At 38.8% G+C, this 20,510-nt stretch overlaps 1 protein-coding gene across 6 annotated transcripts in view; it reads right to left on the bottom strand.

Annotated features, from left to right (window-relative positions):
• Positions 1 to 6,939: 6,939 nt before the first annotated feature.
• Positions 6,940 to 20,510, bottom strand: part of LOC133646874 (ankyrin repeat domain-containing protein 26-like) — a 75,055-nt gene continuing 61,484 nt past the window's right edge. For 5 of the 6 annotated variants that reach the window (XM_062042734.1, XM_062042740.1, XM_062042739.1 and 2 more), the window contains exons 27-33: positions 18,195 to 18,272; positions 17,743 to 17,877; positions 17,560 to 17,672; positions 15,627 to 15,699; positions 14,901 to 15,149; positions 11,047 to 11,152; positions 6,940 to 8,784 (exon numbers count right to left, since the gene is read on the bottom strand). In XM_062042734.1, coding sequence (XP_061898718.1) covers positions 8,687 to 8,784; positions 11,047 to 11,152; positions 14,901 to 15,149; positions 15,627 to 15,699; positions 17,560 to 17,672; positions 17,743 to 17,877; positions 18,195 to 18,272 — 852 coding nt within the window. In that variant the 3' untranslated portion in view covers positions 6,940 to 8,686. The remainder of the gene's footprint in view (positions 8,785 to 11,046; positions 11,153 to 14,900; positions 15,150 to 15,626; positions 15,700 to 17,559; positions 17,673 to 17,742; positions 17,878 to 18,194; positions 18,273 to 20,510) is intronic. The other variant, XM_062042735.1, reaches the window with a different exon arrangement.

The following is a 20,510-nucleotide window of genomic DNA, read 5'->3' as shown; positions in this document are numbered from 1 at the left end:
CAAACAGGTCCTAGGTGAGGGACCAGACAAAGAGCAGCTCAAAGACCTCAATGAAAAAAACCTCAGATTTCCCTAGCCCGGACGTGGGTCCAGGGGGGCCCTTCTGGAACCACTGACAGGAGGTGGGGCATGATGGTGAGCGTCTGGTCGCCGGGCTTGTCCCTATTGGGCCCGGCCCGGCACAGTTTGAGGAGACAACGTGGGTCCCACCTCCAGTGGGCTCACCAATTATTGGAGGGGACATGAGCTGGGCCCTTGGTGGTCCAATCCTCGGCTACAGAAGCCATATTTATTTATATATACTTTATTCTAGTCATTTGTATTGTCTCTTACATTTACTTTTAACTTCTGTAACAAGCTTTGTTTGTATGGGGAATGTATTTATTGTATATAAATTACTCACCTGGTGTAAAATATTGAATCGTGTTGAAATGGAAGTGTCTTAATATGTTCAATTAAAATAATAAATAAAAAAGTAGAGAAGGAATTCATAGCACCTTTAAAAGAGCAGTTCAAAAGACAGGCTGGTTCGATAGTTTGGGGTCACATTGAAATGTCCTTATTTTTGAAGGAAAAGCACTGTACTTTTCAATGAAGATAACTTTAAACTAGTCTTAACTTTAAAGAAATACACTGTATACATTGCTAATGTGGTAAATGACTATTCTAGCTGCAAATGTCTGGTTTTTGGTGCAATATCTACATAGGTGTATAGAGGCCCATTTCCAGCAACTATAACTCCAGTGTTCTAATGGTACAATGTGTTTGCTCATTGGCTCAGAAGGCTAATTGATGATTAGAAAACCCTTGTGCAATCATGTTCACACATCTGAAAACAGTTTAGCTCGTTACAGAAGCTACAAAACTGACCTTCCTTTGAGCAGATTGAGTTTCTGGAGCATCACATTTGTGGGGTCAATTAAATGCTCAAAATGGCCAGAAAAAGAGAACTTTCATCTGAAACCCGTCTATTCTTGTTTTTAGAAATGAAGGCTATTCCACAAAATTGTTTGGGTGACCCCAAACTTTTGAACGGTAGTGTGTATATATATATATATATATATATATATATATATATATATATATATATATATATATATATATATATATATATATATATATATATATATATATATAAAACTCTAATAGATCAGAATATTTAAAGTTTACACAAATATTACTGTATTGGAATAAGATTATTCTGAAATATTGGCAATCATTTTATTTATTTATTGTTTTGATCCCATATCTCAATGCTTTGACAGGGATATCACTATTTTGAACTTTGTAGGTTGTATGGTATTCTGCAGTGTTGCATGGCGGCCAGCTGCTGGGGTAGTGGTGACCTTGTGGGTTGCCAATGATGGGCAGTAGCAAGCTACATGTAGCTAAGCTAAGTAGCTTAACTACATTTTCCAAAATCTTGGCGGTAGCTTAGCTACTTTTTGAACAAGTAGCTTTTTCTGTAGCTTAGCTACTTTTAGACCCATGTAGCGAGGTAGCTTACATTGCAGTTTTTTGCCTAATTTTAAAGTCTTAAGGAAATACCCAAGGTTTTTCTTTATTTTTATGTTCTTATTGTAAATATTGTCGTTTGTCTGATCACGGGTCATCTGACTTCACTGAGGTACATATGTGCACATAAATGTCATTTTAATTTAGTTCACTTACACAGAGAACTAAAAAAAAACTGAATTTAACGAATACATTTAGTTTTAATAAAGTTTGATAATGTTGATTGATAATGAATTAAGTTATTGTACAGTTATTCATTTCCGCATATGTCCACGAGTCAAATGTGCAGTCAAGTTAATTTGTCCGATTAATACAGACGTTTTGTTAACGCTATATTATAAAAAATAAAAAAAAACCAGCGACGGGCAGCCAAAGCCGAAGTGCTATCGATCGCTGTCAATGACGTAAGAGGAAATGACCCCGGAAGTAAATGGGGGATAGGAAAGTTTTTGTAATGGGAAGAAATTTGGCGTGACACAACCTACAAAGACAGAAAATGGACTGCGATTCCAGGCCAAAAAAATATGGAAAGAATCCAATGACCTGGACGAATGAGAACATCCATACATACGGAGACAATCCATGATGATTGGTTGGTGTTTGAATGATGAGTCACAATTGGCTAATGTTAGGGCAAAAAGTAACGGATTGGCCAATCAGAGGCAAGATAAGGCGGGTCATCGAAACAAGTAAGCAAAATCATAACAGATAGATACACACTATGTCACATGAGGACGAGGGAGTCGGAGACAGAGGGACGCTTCAAGCTGACCACTCAAACAGTTTAAAATGGCACAGGAATTCTCTTCCGCAGATTAGATTTTTCCTTTAGTGATGAAGACAACATGCAGGAAACCCACAATGCGTGTCCTCGGCCATATTTAGACACATGTATGCTTTGAGGAAAAAAAAATGTCCCAAACCTTTAGTTTTTCACTTTGTAAACCAAAATCATAATCATAATGGGCCAAAAAAAATGCAAACTAAAAGAAAAAAAACATACAGTGGGGTGTGGAGACCCCTAGAGGTAGTTGTAGGGTATCCCCAGCTAAATGACATAGTTAATATAGTAATGCACCCTTATTGATATTATACATGTGGGCCCATAGAAAGAAATGTTGTTAAATGTAGCAAGCTACTTTTGCCGCGTAGCTTGTAGTATAGCATGCTACAATTCTCTGGGGATAGCTTTCCTGTAGCTTAGCAACATTTAATCGAGAGCAACTTGTAGCTTAATTTACTACCTTTTCCAAGTAGCATGCCCATCACTGTGTGTCGACGTGTTTGTAATCTCTCTTTTTTTGTAATCTCTCTTCCCCCCCACCCCCTCTCTTCCTCTTTCCTCACAGGAGGATCCACCAGGGCAGTTGCAGGATGTTCCATCTCCATCGTTGACGTCCCTGCAGGTGGGGCGGGTGGTTCCCGTGGCCCCGTGCTTGGCGGTCCTGCTGCGGCCGACTCAGGGGAGGTGGCCTGGGGCGGGCCCCGCCGTGCTCACAAGTGTCTCAAAGGGCTGCACAAGCCACAACGACATCTTCGGTTCAGAGCCCACGTTTTGGTGTAGTTTATTTAGAATGTAATAAAAAAAAGTAACCTGGAAGTGCTGTAAATCACATGATTACACTTGCACAAGTCAACATGTCCACAAAGAAGTAGCTGACCCCTTTTCGCCATGTCTCAGCAGTTACTGATAATTCTTTCAGCATCTTTTGTCAGTCAGTGTTAGGGGAATATGTTCTCTCCTTTGGGCAATGCCTCAGAAGTTACTGGCTTTGGCCTTGGTTTTGCTCAAAGAAGATAACGATTTCACACTGTTTCTTATAAATATGCGCACACACATATTATTCGCTCAAGTTTTAATGGTGTTAGTTAGGATGTACCAGGTGCGGAGAGTGAGAGTGGACTACAATGTGTGTGGGCCCAACATAAGCTGCGTTTCCATTACACCTGCTGCCGTCGTCTTCTATTGTCACAACGGAAACGGCCGTGACTTTAATATCTTCCTCAAAGTGGAGTCTCGCGAGATGAGATTTTACGAGAATTACGCCTCCTGACGCAAAACACCTTTTAATGCAAACACCTATACGACTTTGTCGAAATGTTAGAAATGTGGCTTTTATTTTGGGAAAAACTGGAATGGAAACTATATATATATATATTTTTTTCTTCTTTATTACCTCTTGTGTAATTTATTTTTACCCCATATTTCTTCCCACTACCGCACCTTAAGTTGGAGTCCTTAATCTCGTTATATGCAAATATAATGACAAAGTCCATTCTATTCTATTCTGTATACTATACTATATACTATCGCTATATACACCAACTTTCGCAGCAGCAAGATGGCCAAAAGCATACGTGGAGAGCAACCGTTTTCAGAGAATGCTCTGGACTTATGATAACTCTGTCCTCTCTCCACCGCTGGCATTGTTACTGTTTTTATTTACTCTTTTTTTGTAGAATAAATTGTTAATCATCAATCCTAGTCACCTGACTTTATTCAGATAGCCTAAGGCTGCCAATTAGCTCTCAACCCGACATTGGCCGAGAGCTAATGGGCAGCCATGGACGGTTGCTTTGTTGGGTCTGCTCCGCGCACAATATGTATTGCTAATTTTTGAGGGTTTTATTTTACTTTTGTTGCTGGGTGGAGTGGCATCTGGTTGCATCAGCTCCGTTAATGTATTTTATGTCCTTTGTGTTCTTTATTTCCCTCTTGTTTTTGTGAGTTGTTTACTTTATTTTTTGTAGACTTGTTTCTACACTGCAACCACATCATGTCCCCATCATGGGATAAATAAAGTCTATCCTCTCCTATGCTAAAATTAATAGGGAAACTCCCAATACAAACAATAAAACGTGTAGTAGTCAAGTAAAAAGGGTTTGTTGGTAACTTAAGTGCAGAATTACCTTCAATAAATTGAGCTTGGCTTTTTTCTCCACAAGGAATTTCACCACCTCCACCTTTTCACAGTGCTGTCCTGTAACAACCATACAACATTCTTATAGATTGTTCAAGCGTAGCAGCCACATACCGTACTCTTAATAAAATCTGTCAAGCTCCACACTGACCTGTTCTGCCGGTCGACCTTGTCAATGTCGCCGAGTTTGGCAAAATGCCCTAACTTGGCGATGTTGCCCCTCGCGCAGCTTCTCAATTGCCATTCTTTTCACTTGAAGATGGTTTGGGTTTGAACCGGAAAAGTTTCTTTAACTTAGCACAGTGGGAACGCAATGCTTTGGAAGCACCACTGTCAAGTTTAGTATTTTTGCCTGCTTGAAATTGAAAATCAATCAATCAATCAATGTTTATTTATTTAGCCCTAAATCACAAAGACTGACAAGATCCCAGAGGACGCATCATGAACTCCAGTAGATGTTTTTAGTTTATTTCACACCTTGACTATACTGAGTTTGGTGGAATACCTTGAATCTAGATGAGTAACGTCAAAATACCACTCGGACTTAGCATACATCTACATATCTTATAACAAACAATAGTTGTTACAGTACCAGCGTTTTCTCCCAAAATGCTGCCGCCGTAATGGCTGCTGGTTGCAGGAGCTCTCTCCTCTTGTGTATCCACCTTTTGTGTTCTTGATGTTTCCCTCTTATTTTCATGGTTTTTTTTGCCTTTTGGGACTGTGAAACAAGGGGTGGCCCCGACCACCTCAAATCAAAATTTTTGAAGTTGAGAAAGTTAATTTTAATACACCGGTACTCACAAGGAAAATCAATTACAAGTTGACAAATGAAAGGCAGTAAACATAAACGATAAACTTTTTATCTTCCCTTATCTCTGTCCCTCGACTGTCAGGCTCCGCGAGTCGGCGGACAGACAGACACACACACACAACACTCTCCTCAGTAAATAAGTGTCGATGAATAAAAACCAGATGAAAATGTTGTCATAAATGAAATCCAATTATATTTAATTTGGTTGGGACAAGTTCGGAATATATCCAATCAGTTCTTTAACAGCGTACATAGGAGGGTGGGGGTTAGCTGCAAAGGAGAGCCAACACAGAGCCAATCAGATGCTTTTCCTAGTCAGATAAGGAAGCAGAGTTTCTTACCAGTGGCACCAAAACAAAAATGTGTGGATTTAACGTGTTGTACATCGTAATATGTAAAAACCTGGGAGAAAGTTAAGAGGACACATTTTGTTTTTGACGCTATGTGACGCTATGTGATGCCATCAGCAGGCGAGTCATCCTGACATCTACACAACTGTGAGTTAAAACTCTGTATTTGCTGCTCCTAGCACACTCATAAATGAATTATAATAAAGACATGTAGCTAACAACCCAATTCAATGATGAAGGCAATATAGTTAATGTATAAGCACAGAAAAAAAACACAGGTGCATGATGGAACAGCATGTACACATGGTTCCCCCTTCACATTTCTGACCGTCCCCTCATATACGCCTGCCTAGAACCGGCCCTAGGTGACTTCTGCGGTGCTTTTTTGGGAACTTTTGGAATCTGCCTTGAGGAGCCTTTTGGCAATAGGCATGATTGCACCGGTGACCAGCTGTTGGCTCTCTGCCACACTGGAGTGAGCGTGGAGAGACCGGAGGACTGCGGAGCTAGTAGTGTTGAGCGTCGGGATGGACGAGCTTCATGGAGTCCTGGCTGAATGAGCATCTACTGGACAATTCGGCCTCCCTGGATGCGGACTGGACATTGGCTGAGAGCTAGTGATCAGCCAGGGACGGAGTCGACTCGCTTGGTTGCTTTGTTGGATCTGTTCCCGTCTCCGGCCGTGCGGCCCTCCACCCCGGCAGACGATGGTGTGGAGCACTGCAGAAGTATATAGCGGTATAGCTCGGTTGGTAGAGTGGCTGTGCCAGCAACTTGAGAGTTCCAGGTTCGATCCCCGCTTCCGCTATTCTAGTCACTGCCGTTGTGTCCTTGGGGAAGACACTTTACTCCCAGTGCCACCCACACTGGTTTAAATGGAACTTAGATATTGGGTTTCACTATGTAAAGCACTTTTAGTCACTAGAGAAAAAGCGCTATATAAATATAATTCACTTCACTTCACATATGTGTTGTTGTTTGTCTATGCTTGCTGCAATCGTATAATGTATTGCTAATGTTTTGGTTGTTCGTTGTGTTTTACTTTTGCAGCTGTATGCAGAAATGGCACCGCTGAAGTGGCAGCTGGTTGCATCAGCTCTGTACTCTTTTAATGTCTTTCGTGTCCTTTGTGTACTTTGATGTTGCCCTCTTGTTTTCATGTGTTTTACCTTATTTTCGTGGATGTTTTGTATCTGCACTGCAACATATCCAACTATATCCTACATCGGTCTTCTCTGGTTGAGTACTTTTTGTTGTGTCTTCCTAATTACTCTATGCACAACTCCTGTACCTTTCTTAAATCATGCTTTTCACGTAGGTATCAAACATGCCACATTAGTATCAGGGATATGATGTCCCTTAAATTAAAGTTAAAAAGTTAAAGTACCACTGATAGTCACACACACACTAGGTGTGGTGAAATTACTCTCTGCATTTGACCCATCCCTTTGTTCCACTCCCTGGGAGGTGAGGAGAGCAGTGAGCAGCAGCGGTGGTTGCGCCCGGGAATAATTTTTTGGTGATTTAACCCCCAATTCCAACCCTTGATGCTGAGTGCCAAGCAGGGAGGTAATGGGACCCATTTTTATAGTCTTTGGTATGACTCGGCTGGGGTTTGAACTCACGACCTACCGATCTCAGGGCGGACACACTATAACCACAAGGCATTCATTATCTTCTCATTAGTATCACATTTTGATGATGTTTATTTTCGTTTCACTACATTTGGATTTGTGTGTCCTCAATTGCTCTGTTTATTGTTGTTCTTAATGTTGCTGGGACGGGTTTGGTTTTGGAATTGGATTGCATTGTTGTGGTGTTGTTGTGTATTGTTTTGTTGATTGATTAATAAATTCATAATTAAAAAAAAAAAAAAAAAAAAAAAGTATCACATTTTTCAAAAAGAATAACTGCTTACTAGTCTAGTCAATTTCCAATTCATGTGACATTTTCATATTTTCAAAGATTCATTTTGACACAACACCGGGCGTCTTACACGTATATGAAGAAATGCGTTTGGAATTCAACGCTCTAATTCTCTGGGTTTCTCATGAGATGCAGAGTATTTCACGTACATCTCTCACGAACGACTTGAGTCTTGACGTACTGTCCTCTCAATGCATGTTGGTCAGCTGTCTAAGCTGTGTGTCCAATTCTTACAAACAAGTAAACTGATACCTTTTATTTCCAGCCTTTCAGTTGGAAATTGCCAGCTCTCTTCTAACTTTAGAAGGAATGTGTTGGGAGCATACAGAGCATATCTGCGCAGTTGTTTATCTTGTATTCAAGACCCCTTTCACTGGTCACAGTGGTCAGTCCAAGAATTCAAATCCATTTTTTAATTCTGTGTCATCAGGGCTACTCATACTCTTGTGATGTCAGCCATGTTGAAATATTCAGGGAGTTACAGTCATTCTTCTATTGTACAACATTTTGTATTTCACTTACTCTTATTGTAAAGGTCTGCTCATCATTTAATATCTCTCAGGCTTTTGACCTAAAACGCTTTACTTCAATTACTTGGTTTGTGTTCCAGTTCAGACACACGACAGTTCTGTGTCACTACTGTGATACAATGCGATTTAGTATTTTTCCTGACAATCTGGTGTTGTGAAACTTCTGTATTGCATATATTGTTCACTTGTTTTTTTTTTACTGTGCTTTCCTTTTCTTGGAGAATGGAAGTAATAATGATTTCTTCTGTATTCCTTGCAGTTGTAGAAAAGGTATGGGTTATCACAGTGTTCTTCATCATGGCGTCTTAGAAACAGGCCACTAATGTTTTCACAGCAGTTTTTATCTTGTGTAGTCCAAGTACCATGAATTTTCCACAAAACAATATTTTATGACGTCAAAGTGCTTTCGAGGTTTGTCTTATTGTGGTTCTCAGGAAGGACACGTTTGTCAAGTTGGTTGGTTGTTGAGACATTGTTCTTTGGGTCATCTTTTAAACCTAGACAGGTTTGATGACATATATTTCATTACAAATACAAAAGCAGCAAGTACTTACAAAATGGACGACATTATATCATGAAACAGTAGAATTTGGTTGTAACCCTCCGGTGTGGTATTAGCTTCCCAAGGGTTTACACCTCATGGTTCCTTTTGAGTATATTGGCATACTCCTGCCTTGCCCTGCTGACAGGCGACATGCGTCCCGAAGACTTGTCCAGTCTCACCAAGGCTGAAGGACGGAGACAGAAAGCATCCCAGTTATAAACCACTTTTATTACAGCGTCTTTATGTGGCTTCTTATAAAACACTTTGAATGGTTACAAAGCAAAAAAAAAAAAAAAAAAAAGATACGATGAACCGTGCAGTTTGCAGACGTCCAAAAACTAAGTTTTTGCATCGAGGAGCCGCATGCAGCGGAATTAAAGTTTTGATATCCTTCATGGGACGGCGTGGCAAAGTTGGTAGAGTGGCCGTGCCAGCAATCGGAGGGTTGCTGGTTACTGGGGTTCAATCCCCACCTTCTACCATCCTAGTCACGTCCGTTGTGTCCTTGGGCAAGACACTTCACCCTTGCTCCTGATGGGTGCTGGTAGCACCTTGCATGGCAGCTCCCTCCATCAGTGTGTGAATGTGTGTGTGAATGGGTGAATGTGGAAATACTGTCAAAGCGCTTTGAGTACCTTGAAGGTAGAAAAGCGCTATACAAGTATAACCCATTTATCATTTATGTGTGTATGAAACACGCTAAATCCAATCCAGTGTAACCCAATTGTAAAAATACAGACACGCACACACACACACATTATATTATACAATACATAATATTCCATCCATCTATTTCTACCACTTGTCTCTCTCTGGGTCGCGAAGGGTGTTGCAGCCTATCCAAGCTGCATTCGGGCGGAAGGCGGGGTACACCCTGGACAAGTATATTATAATTATATATACACATATATACTGTACATATATACTGTATATATATACACATATATACTGTATACACATATATACTGTGTATATATATATATATATATATATATATATATATATATATATATATATATATATATATATATATATATATATATATATATATATATATATATATATATATATATATATATATATATATATATATATATAAGTGGTTCTTAACCTGGGTTCTGGGTTCAATCAAACTCTAGGGGTTCGGTGAGTCGAACTCAGGGGTTCGGCGGAGGTCAAGACACACCCGACTCATACGGCAACAGCAGAAGTCAGACTAATTTGCAGGTGTGCAATTTGTTGTGAGTTTATGCACTGCATTGGTTTTGTTCTTTGAACAAGGTGATGTTCATGCACGGTTCATTTTGTGCACCAGTAATAAAACATGGTAACACTTTAGTATGGGGAACATATTCACCATTAATTAGTTGGTTATCAACATGCAAATTAGTAACATACTGGCTCTTAACTAGTCAATATTCAGTACTTATTAATGCCTTATTCGGCATGGCCTTATTGTAACCCTAACCCTCTAACTCTGGCCCTAACCCTCTAACCCTAACCCTAACCAAATAACTCTAAATTAAGTCTTTGTTACTTAGAACATGTTCCCCATACTAAAGTGTTACAAAAACATAACTTTGTATTGAATTGGAAAACTTTTTAAAAAAATGTTTTCACTAAAGAAGGGTTTGGTGAATGCGCATATGAAACTGGTGGGGTTCGGTACCTCCAACAAGGTTAAGAACCACTGATATATATATATATATATATATATATGTATATATATATATATATATATACATATACATATATATACATACATAATCATATAAATATATAGTCGTAATTATTATATACTTTATGATATTCATAATATTAAAAAGAAAAGTAATCCATGAACTTTGTCCCTCTTCCCCAAAAAATATTGATAAAGATGTAATAATAATTTTTTTTTTTATTGAATGGTTACAGGTCGTCCCTTGTTACATTGCGCTTCAAATATTACGACTGCACCACCTTGCAGTTTTTTTTCTTAACATTTTCCATAACATTTTTGCTGTAAATCAAGCATTTTCAAGGAGAGACATGGCTAAATGAACACAAAAAGTCAAAACTACAGGGGACTAAAGCGCATCAGAGCGCACTGTTCAGTATCGTGGCCACCGATTGGCTCAGTCTCAGGAAGCATTATTATATTGGATTAAAAAAGTGTAAATGTGACAAAAGGGTGTTTTTTTCATGTTGAAAGAGCTCTCATAATGTTGAAAACATATTTAGAAGGTAGTAAATAAGTATTTTATGTTTTAGTTATGAAAATATTACATTTATAATCAATAATTCCTACTTTGCGGAAATTCGTAAACCGCGGTCATGTGTGGAACTATTTAACCTCGATAGACGAGAGACGACTGGACTTAAAAAAAAGAAAATAGGTTTTCTCTTTTGTGGCCGAAATCAGTTTATTGTTATTTTTCTCGCAATACCAGAACACAATAATACTTACAATTGGCCCTCGGGCCAGACTTCGGATACACCCAGTGTTTTGCTTCATTCGAGTACTCACGCATGCCTAACTCTCTTGACATGGCAATTTCCAAGTCTTGACGCATCTGTAAAAGATACAAGGAAGGAAATAAGAACAAAGGCCCCAAACACACGTCAAAAGTGGTAAAGGAATGTCTAAATCAGGCTAGAATTAAGGTTTTAGAATGGCCTTCCCAAAGTCCTGACTTAAACGTGTAGACAATGCTGAAGAAACAAGCCCATGTCAGAAAACCCACAAATTTAGCTGAACTGCACCAATTTTGTCAAGAGGAGTGGTCAAAAATTCAACCGGAAGCTTGTGGATGGCTACCAAAAGCGCCTTATTGCAGTGAAACTTGCCAAGGGACATGTAACCAAATATTAACATTGCTGTATGTATACTTTTGACCCAGCAGATTTGGTCACATTTTCAGTAGACCCATAATAAATTCATAAAAGAACCAAACTTCATGAATGTTTTTTGTGATAAACAAGTATGTGCTCCAATCACTCTATCACAAAAAAATAAGAGTTGTACAAAGTATTGGAAACTCAAAACAACCACGACATTATGTTCTTTACAAGTGTATGCAAACTTTTGATTGCGACTACCGTATTTTTCGGAGTATAAGTCGCAGTTTTTTTCCATAGTTTGGCCGGTGCGACTTATAGTCAGGAGCGACTTATGTGTGAAATTATTAACACATTACCGTAAAATATCAAATAATATTATTTAGCTTATTCACGTAAGAGACTAGACGTATAAGATTTCATGGGATTTAGCGATTAGGAGTGACAGATTGTTTGGTAAACGTATAGCATGTTCTATATGTTATAGTTATTTGAATGACTCTTACCATATGTTACGTTAACATACCAGGCACGTTCTCAGTTGGTTATTTATGCCTCATATAACGTACACTTATTCAGCCTGTTGTTCACTATTCTTTATTTATTTTAAATTGCCTTTCAAATTTCTATTCTTGGTGTTGGGTTTTATCAAATAAATTTCCCCCAAAAATGCGACTTATACTCCAGTGCGACTTATATATGTTTTTCTCCTTCTTTATTATGCATTTTCGGCCTGTGCGACTTATACTCCGGAGCGTCTTATACTCCGAAAAATACGGTATATATATATATATATATATTTATATACACACACACACACACACAGGGTGATTAAAAAAGAATACGTCAAAATTATCACTTGATATTTCAAAAATGAAAAACAATAGAAAACCTCGCCACATGTGTTGTACATAATGAGTATTTATTTCATGCTTTACAAGTTTTTACCAAATTTACCAGAACCTGTTCTAAAAGCACGCTGCACCGTGACAATAGCATTTGTTTTCGCAAACTTAAGCACACAAAACGCCTTCTGTCGAGGAGTCGCCATTTTGAGGGTAAATAAACACGTGGTCTTCCTACAATTGAACGGCACCGAAAGGATTACATGACCACAACGGTGAAATTGTAACACTATTAAAACTTGGATAACTCCTGTATCAAATGACCATTGATTCAGTCTATTACAATGCTTTAGAACTGAATAAATGCTTGATAATTTTGGCGTATTCTTTTTGAATCACCATGTATATATACACACATTAAATACATACATACTATATTTACACACACATATATATATATATATATATATATATATATATATATATATATATATATATATATATATATATATATATATATATATATATATATATATATATATATATATATATATATACACACACACATGTATATATATTAAGTTAAAGGTTCAATGATTGTCACCTCATGTATATATCTATTCTATACAGATATAGATATATACATGTGTGCATATATAAATATGTGTAAATATAAAAATGTGTATATATACACTCGCACACATTATAGTGAATTCCAAGTGTACATTCTTTTACTTAAATAGGGACTTTTGTCTTTTACTATATTCAAATCAGTCGGACGAAACTCAGCGGCAGGAAGAAACCCACAGTCCGCAGAGCATCAGCACCCTGCAGGATGAGGGGGAAGCTTCAGGCAGAACCACCAGTCCAAGACCATACCCAGTACACCGCAAAAAGGAAAACATGCAAGGACGTAAGCCGTTGGTGAAATGGCCAAAGTCTAACAGCAAGGAGTGGGAAACGGAGGGTGTGGCATGGAGGGGGGTGTACCTGGGACGCTAGGTACACCGTTGAGCCCTCTGGAGACGTCGTGGGCTTCAATCAACGAAACGTCGATGAAGCAGGGTGCCCACCCGAAGACCCCAATGACATACTTACCCTCCCTTTCACCACTCCACACCGACTGCTACCGTCAGGATTGTTCCTACTTACCAAGGGATTGAAACATCTAGTTCTATTTGCTTTACTGATCTTCTGGAAGAAAAACCCAGTGACTGTTGTGAAAGTGCAGCTGACGACAAGGGAAAGACCATGTGACAGCTTGGAGAGACAGCTGACAGGAGGAAATAGACCCCAACGGGGCTGTTATGGGCTAGCTACCCACAGCAGCAGGCTCCGTCACCCTATTAGGGCTAGGGCACAAGAGCCACCTTATCTGGCTACAGAAAGTTCAAGAAGAACAATACCCCTAGAGTCTGCGAGAGCAGGGGCGCAAGAAGACTCACAGGCTGATCTCCCGGTAACGACCCTTGGAATGGACACGACAATGAATGAAGGTAGTAGTAACACTCTTGAGAAACCAGCAGTTGGACATGTTCTTCAGACGTGTGTGTGTGGTTGGGCTAAAGTAACATCAACCCATGGTCTTAAAGTTCACCAAGGACGGAAGAAATGCCTGAAAACCCCTAACCCAGGGCCCCGCATTGACCGGCTTCTGTTAAGAAGGTTAAATCAGTCGGATGAAACTCAGCGGCAGGAAGAAACCCACAGTCCGCAGAGCATCAGCACCCTGCAGGATGAGGGGGAAGCTTCAGGCAGAACCACCAGTCCAAGACCATACCCAGTACACCGCAAAAAGGAAAACATGCAAGGACGTAAGCCGTTGGTGAAATGGCCAAAGTCTAACAGCAAGGAGTGGGAAACGGAGGGTGTGGCATGGAGGGGGTGTACCTGGGATGCTAGGTACACCGTTGAGCCCTCTGGAGACGTCGTGGGCTTCAATCAACGAAACGTCGATGAAGCAGGGTGCCCACCCGAAGACCCCAATGACATACTTACCCTCCCTTTAACCACTCCACACCGACTGCTACCGTCAGGATTGTTCCTACTTACCAAGGGATTGAAACATCTAGTTCTATTTGCTTTACATGTTTAAATAATTATGGGTAACTCTGCTTCACTATACAAACTTTTTGATTTACGAACCATGTTCAAGACCCAATTAAGTTCAGAACTCGAGGTTCGCCTTCATCTATAGTGGAATGAAGAAAAACAGTGAACACTTGCAGTCATCCACTGTGTATGTTTCTGCGGGGCTGCTAGCATAAACACACAGAAGCGTAAATGTAAGGTAACCTAGTAGACATGATCTGAATCAGCCCTAGAATCTAATCAGTTGTTCCTCATCACATTTTGGACATCTCCTGAAAGCATCATAAAAAGCCGCCGATATCTTTTTGAGTTATGTTGCTCGCTTGCTAACTCACCGACTGATTGATTGACTGACCAATCACTGGCAACAATTACATGAGCTCCTGGTGGAGGTATCAAAGAGAACAGTTCATATGTTCAGATCAGGGAATGTTGTTGTGGTTTGTGAAGCCCTTTGAGGCAAATAAATAGTGATTGATTGATATAAAATGCATATAATAACATTAGCACAAAAAGATAATTAGTACAAATGATTGGCTCCACCAACCTTGTTCAGGTAGTCCTCCACAGTGCAGGTAACAGGGCTGATTTTTTTTGAGCATTGGCAGTTTTGGGCGCCCTGTGTATTCAACGCATTGCCTGTTGGAGCCTGGGCGCCCACGTCCACAGGGGGTTCTTGGCTGCGTTTCAGACTGATCACCTCTTCCTCCAGCTGCCTCTTAATTTTCTCTAACTGACCGCGAGATGACATCTCTCTCTCCAACTCTGCCTGAAGCTCGTTGAGCTGGTGGTAGATCTGCAGTTGCAAATGACAGGGAAAGTGAGCAGCTCATTCACATGCTGGTGACGGAGCAGCGAGGGAAAATTGGGGGAGAAGAAACAGTTTAAGTGGAGGCACGTTTATGAGACTGCCCACAACACAGCACATGCCGAAGCGACGGTCAGAAGGCGGCTTGAAGGTGGTATTTAAAACATAATATATGTAAAATTTTGAACAAAGAACCACCATTACATGTTAGGTAGACCACAAGATATATAGATAGATAGTACTTTATTAAGGAAGTGTTTTAAATGTAGAAAACATATCACAATTTGATGCCTTTAATCCAGCGTGATTAGTAGGGCTGTCTTTGACTAGTGATTGTTTATATTTATTTATTGTCCAATCTGATTAAGGCACATTTTTTTTTTAGGAACAGAGCCAATGGGGGACCAGGACATGAGTTGTTGCACATATAGATGGGTTGTACACTTTAGTGGGAGATGTACAAACCTTTTCTTTTTCCACACCACTTGTTTGGTGATCTTGCAGTTTCCTCTTGGCTGTTTTAAGTAGCGATTGTAACCTGAGTGAATACAAAACACACAAAGAACAAAGTTCATAAATGCAGACCAACACAATGCAGTGAAACAGAAAGGCAATTCATGGACATGGATGAGCACTATGTATCACAACAGACATCCATCAATCGCATGTCAAAGGTGTCCTAAGTGCGGCCCGGGGGCCATTTGTGGCGAACAGCTCATTTTGTATCAATTGAATTTGTCTCAATCAGCCCCTTAGGCAATCTAGTAGCCATGAAATTATACAATTTGATTTCTGAATAGACAATATGTGTAATATATAGCTTGCACGCACATTTCAGACGTGCTAAGTAAAGACGCAAAACACAGGGTTTCTGCAGGTATCAACAAATCTAATTTGACGCTTTTTAACGCAACTTAAAACAAATTTAATGCTGATGTCCTACAGCAGATCATTATTATATACAGTATAGTCTAAATCATGCCTGTAAAGACAGATTTTAACAATGATAATCTTGAATATTTGAAAAGTAATTGTAAGCATTTGACAATGATAAACTTCAATATTTGAAAAGTAATTGTAAGCATTTGACAATGATAAACTTCGATATTTGAAAAGTAATAGTAATGATAATCCTGAAGAGTTTAAATGTTTACATTAACTGTGGCCAAATTAAGCACAAATGTAATAATTATATGTAATGATAATGCAGGTAACCCTTTCAAATACAATAAACTTATTTGTCACTACTGTAGTATTTTTTGCCATTGTAATTGGAAAGTCAGTGCCTTAATTATCCTAAATAGGTAAACAAACACAAAAATTAAATTGACTCAATATCTGAGCAAAAATTTAACTTCAATAAATTTTGAACATTTTAAAGTGCATTTTTTCCCCCCAACAAACTGGGTCAGGTGCTTTGTTTTGTTGTCTTTTTGTTGTTGCCAATGCCATCACGGAATACTTGCTAGTTTGTCTGCGCTGATGGGCTCATATTGCTCATTAAATTTGAAGATGAAATATTCCCACATGTGGACATTTTGCTTTGTAATAATCTTTTTTCCTCATAACTTTGGTAACTTAGCAGTGCTTCTCACTTCTGAGTCACGACTAGCGTGGCGACGTCCGTGCATTCTTTGTGTGTGAACTAACGATCCATTCCGAAACAAAGATTGTGGATGACCGACAAGAGGTTTCACTCTTTTCACTTAATTCTACAGTACTGTTAAAATAATGTGTTCAGGTGCTGAGAGCGATGCACAAAGTGAGTCTTCTCGTATCCAGTTTGAAAGCCAGAGACAAAAAAAGGTAACACACACGGACATAACAAAGTTATCAAGTTTATTTTCATTTAATTGACTTATTGAATATTAATTTAATTTTTTTTAATGTCTCTGGAAATAGTAATGAATACATTTTTAAGCCATTTAAGGCCTTAATTTTGACAAAATCAATTTAATGACTTGGTGCTTTTTAATGACCCGCAAAATCCCTGTAATGGCTTCTGCAGACCAGTTTTAGTGTTGATCACTGTGTGTACAAATAATTACATTGGCTTTTCCCCCTCCCAGTACTGTGGCCGTTTTGATGATCGGAATCAGAATGACAAACAACTTTATTGGCCAAGTATGTTCAACACACAAGGAATTTGACTTCAGCATATATTTTGCATAAAGACTCCTTATTTTGCGCCCTTTGCGCTCCAGTTTAGTAGATCAGCTTTCAAGTTTAATGTTTTAATATACACAAACCTTTAATAGATCATGCCCTATGTTTTATTTCCGTGGGACAATAGCTAAAGAGTAGCAAAACAATATCACTATACGCGGCCTTCCACTGCATCTCAATAAATCCAATCCCAGGTAAGATGAATACAAGTGTGAGGTTTGAAGTCACCTACCTGTACATTTCTTTTTGAAGATCTGAGTTTCTTTTCATCTCCTGTTCCAGCCGCAAGTCAACCGCCCTCTTCTGCTCTTCTATGTTCTCTGTTTTCTTCATCTCCAATTCCACCTGCAATACAAACAAAAACGTGTTCAATGGGCTATCCATCTATTTACCAAGATGCCATTTTAATGCTCACCTGGTTGTTCAGCTCCTTCTGTTCCTTTTCAAGCTCTGCAAAACGCAGCCCTAACTTGGAACGGCTCTTCATCTCCTCCTTCCACATGGCGTGACTGTCTTGGGCGTTACTAGTCAGCAGGCTTTGCCTCTGCACCTGGAAACAAAAATGACAAGAGCAAAAGGAACCCGACATTGTCTTAGAAAGCATCAGAAAGCACTGAAATGAAGGTTTGACATGCCCAATTTGTATGGAATAGAACGCTTTATTGTCATCAAACATGACAGCATGACAAAAATACAGGTGGCCACTCTGTTAGGTGCAATTAAAAAATACAAGACAAACAATAAATAACATGTTAAAAATAAATACATAAATATCAGTACGAACAAATAAATGCCTGTCATTTCCCCCCCTTTTAACATGTCAAAAGATGTCCAAACACATCTCTCACAATGGAAATAAAAGGTCACCTCTTTGTTAAGTTGGTCTTCCAAAGTAATTTTACTGCTTTGAAGATTTGTCACCAACTCCTCCAACTGAACTCTGATCTGCAAAAAGAAAAACATTTTTAAAAACTGTATGAAGGCACAAACACAACATGAGCTCCTCCCCGACCCCTTTCTACATCTGAACCATCCACACCACTATACACCTTCATTTAACATGTCTACAGACCTAACTTTACTGTTGTTGTAACATTTTGCACCATACTGTTTGCATTGTATATTACTTATATATATATGCCAGTTTATGACCTACCTCAGTGTACTACTGTACTGTTGTCGTAACACCTTGAAAAACTCTGTTTGCAACGTATATTAGGGGTGTCAAAAAATAGATTTTCGAATGAATGTAACAATTCTTAATCGATTAAAAAAAAAAAAAAAAAATCAATTAAAAAAAAAAAAAAAAAAAAATATATTTTTTAATCTGTCCTGTACAGGCACTCAGGCAAACCGTATTGTTGAGGTAGATGCCCATATCTGCTGTACAGATTTACTTTAGAAAAGAGAAATGTTGGATACTTCTCTTGTTGCCTTATCTGTATTTGACTTTATTAAATGTTTGGGTAGAATTTTGTTAAACAAAACTAATTTTCTTTTATCAATCAATCAATGTTTATTTATATAGCCCTAAATCACAAGTGTCTCAAAGGGCTGTACAAGCCACAACGACATCCTCGGTACAGAGCCCACATACGGGCAAGGAAAACTCACCCCAGTGGGACGTCAATGTGAATGACTATGAGAAACCTTGGAGAGGACCGCATATGTGGGTAACCCCCTTTTAAATAACATAAATATTTTACAGAGCTGTTTGTCTATTTTAAAGTTAAAGTACCAATGATTGTCACACACACACACACTAGGTGTGGTGAAATTTGTCCTCTGCATTTGACCCATCCCCTTGTTCACCGCCTGGGAGGTGAGGGGAGCATATGGAGGAGCCATAGAACTGGCCCCCAATGTTACTAAAACATTTTTTGATTTTGAATTGAATCGTTACCCCCAAGAATCAAATCATGGAGTGCCCAAAGATTCAAAGCTCTACTGTATGTACACATATTTTTATGCCAGTTCATGACCTACCTCGTACTGCTGTCACAACATTTTGCATCATACTGATTGCGCTGCATATATACTTTGATATGCCAGTTTACTACCTACCTTTTTAGACATTGGTTTTTTTATACATACATTTTCAACTGCAACATTAATATCTTGTTTGCTGCTGGCGGATCGCATGCAATCTTGTTGTTCTTAATGTGCAATGACAATAAAGGCCTATTCTACTCTTTTGCATGTCATGGAGGTTTTCAGTGCATTAACATGACATAAAGACTATTAAACAAAAAGTTTATACTGTGAATGGTATAGCCTATAAATTGATCAAGAATAGGAACAAGAATAGGGATGTTCTGATCAGGCTTTTAAACTGCCAATTCCGATGATCCATGAGTAAAAACGTCCGATACCGATCACACGCATTAACTGCAAATCTTTTAATTTATGGTAAGTGCCATTGACAGTGTAACAATATCAATACAATATTTGAACGAGTTTGTTATTATGTTTTATTACATACAATTGTTTGATTAGAAGAAAAATCTACTATTTACTACTCTTTTACATAATTTTGTCATCATTGTAGTCCACCTGTGTCAAGCAACTTATTCCAGAGTTTGTAAACAAAATCACCAAAAAAGTATTTAGTGAAAATAACAAATCGCCCTAATGACTCCTGTATACCCTGCGTATCGACACCACTGATTTATGGATTGATCCACTCTTCCCGAACGTGTAGCCTCCACACACTAACTGTTTATGTTATATTCTCCTGTCTATACACTCTTATTAATCAACTTTTTAAGTTCCTGTTAATGACTGCTTACTTTCTGCTGTGACATGCTTCCATCTACACTTCTTAAAACATTACTAGGCACCTCTTTTGTGTTGTTTGTTTGGCGGCTTACTTAGCGATTAGCATGTCTGCTCCCGTTTGCTCTTCCTCTATTTGTAACATTAGCCTCTTCCTCCAGGGACCATGGTACTTAAAATACTGAGAAACTGAGTTATTTGCTGCAATAAATGGTGATGATTATTGATTTAAGGCACAGTTGTCAAACTCAAGGCCCGGAGTCCAAATCTGGCCAGCCTAATCATTTTATGTGGCCCACAAAAGCCTGGAAAAAACATGTGTCAATAAAGTACTTTCTATCTATCTCCATTTTAACAGAAACAAATACATGCATTGCCGTTGTATAACTTGTTTTATAAAAAAAAAAA

This window comes from Entelurus aequoreus, linkage group LG03 (assembly GCF_033978785.1).
Source record: "Entelurus aequoreus isolate RoL-2023_Sb linkage group LG03, RoL_Eaeq_v1.1, whole genome shotgun sequence".
Taxonomy (NCBI): domain Eukaryota; kingdom Metazoa; phylum Chordata; class Actinopteri; order Syngnathiformes; family Syngnathidae; genus Entelurus; species Entelurus aequoreus.
This window is presented reverse-complemented; position numbering and strand designations above follow the sequence as displayed.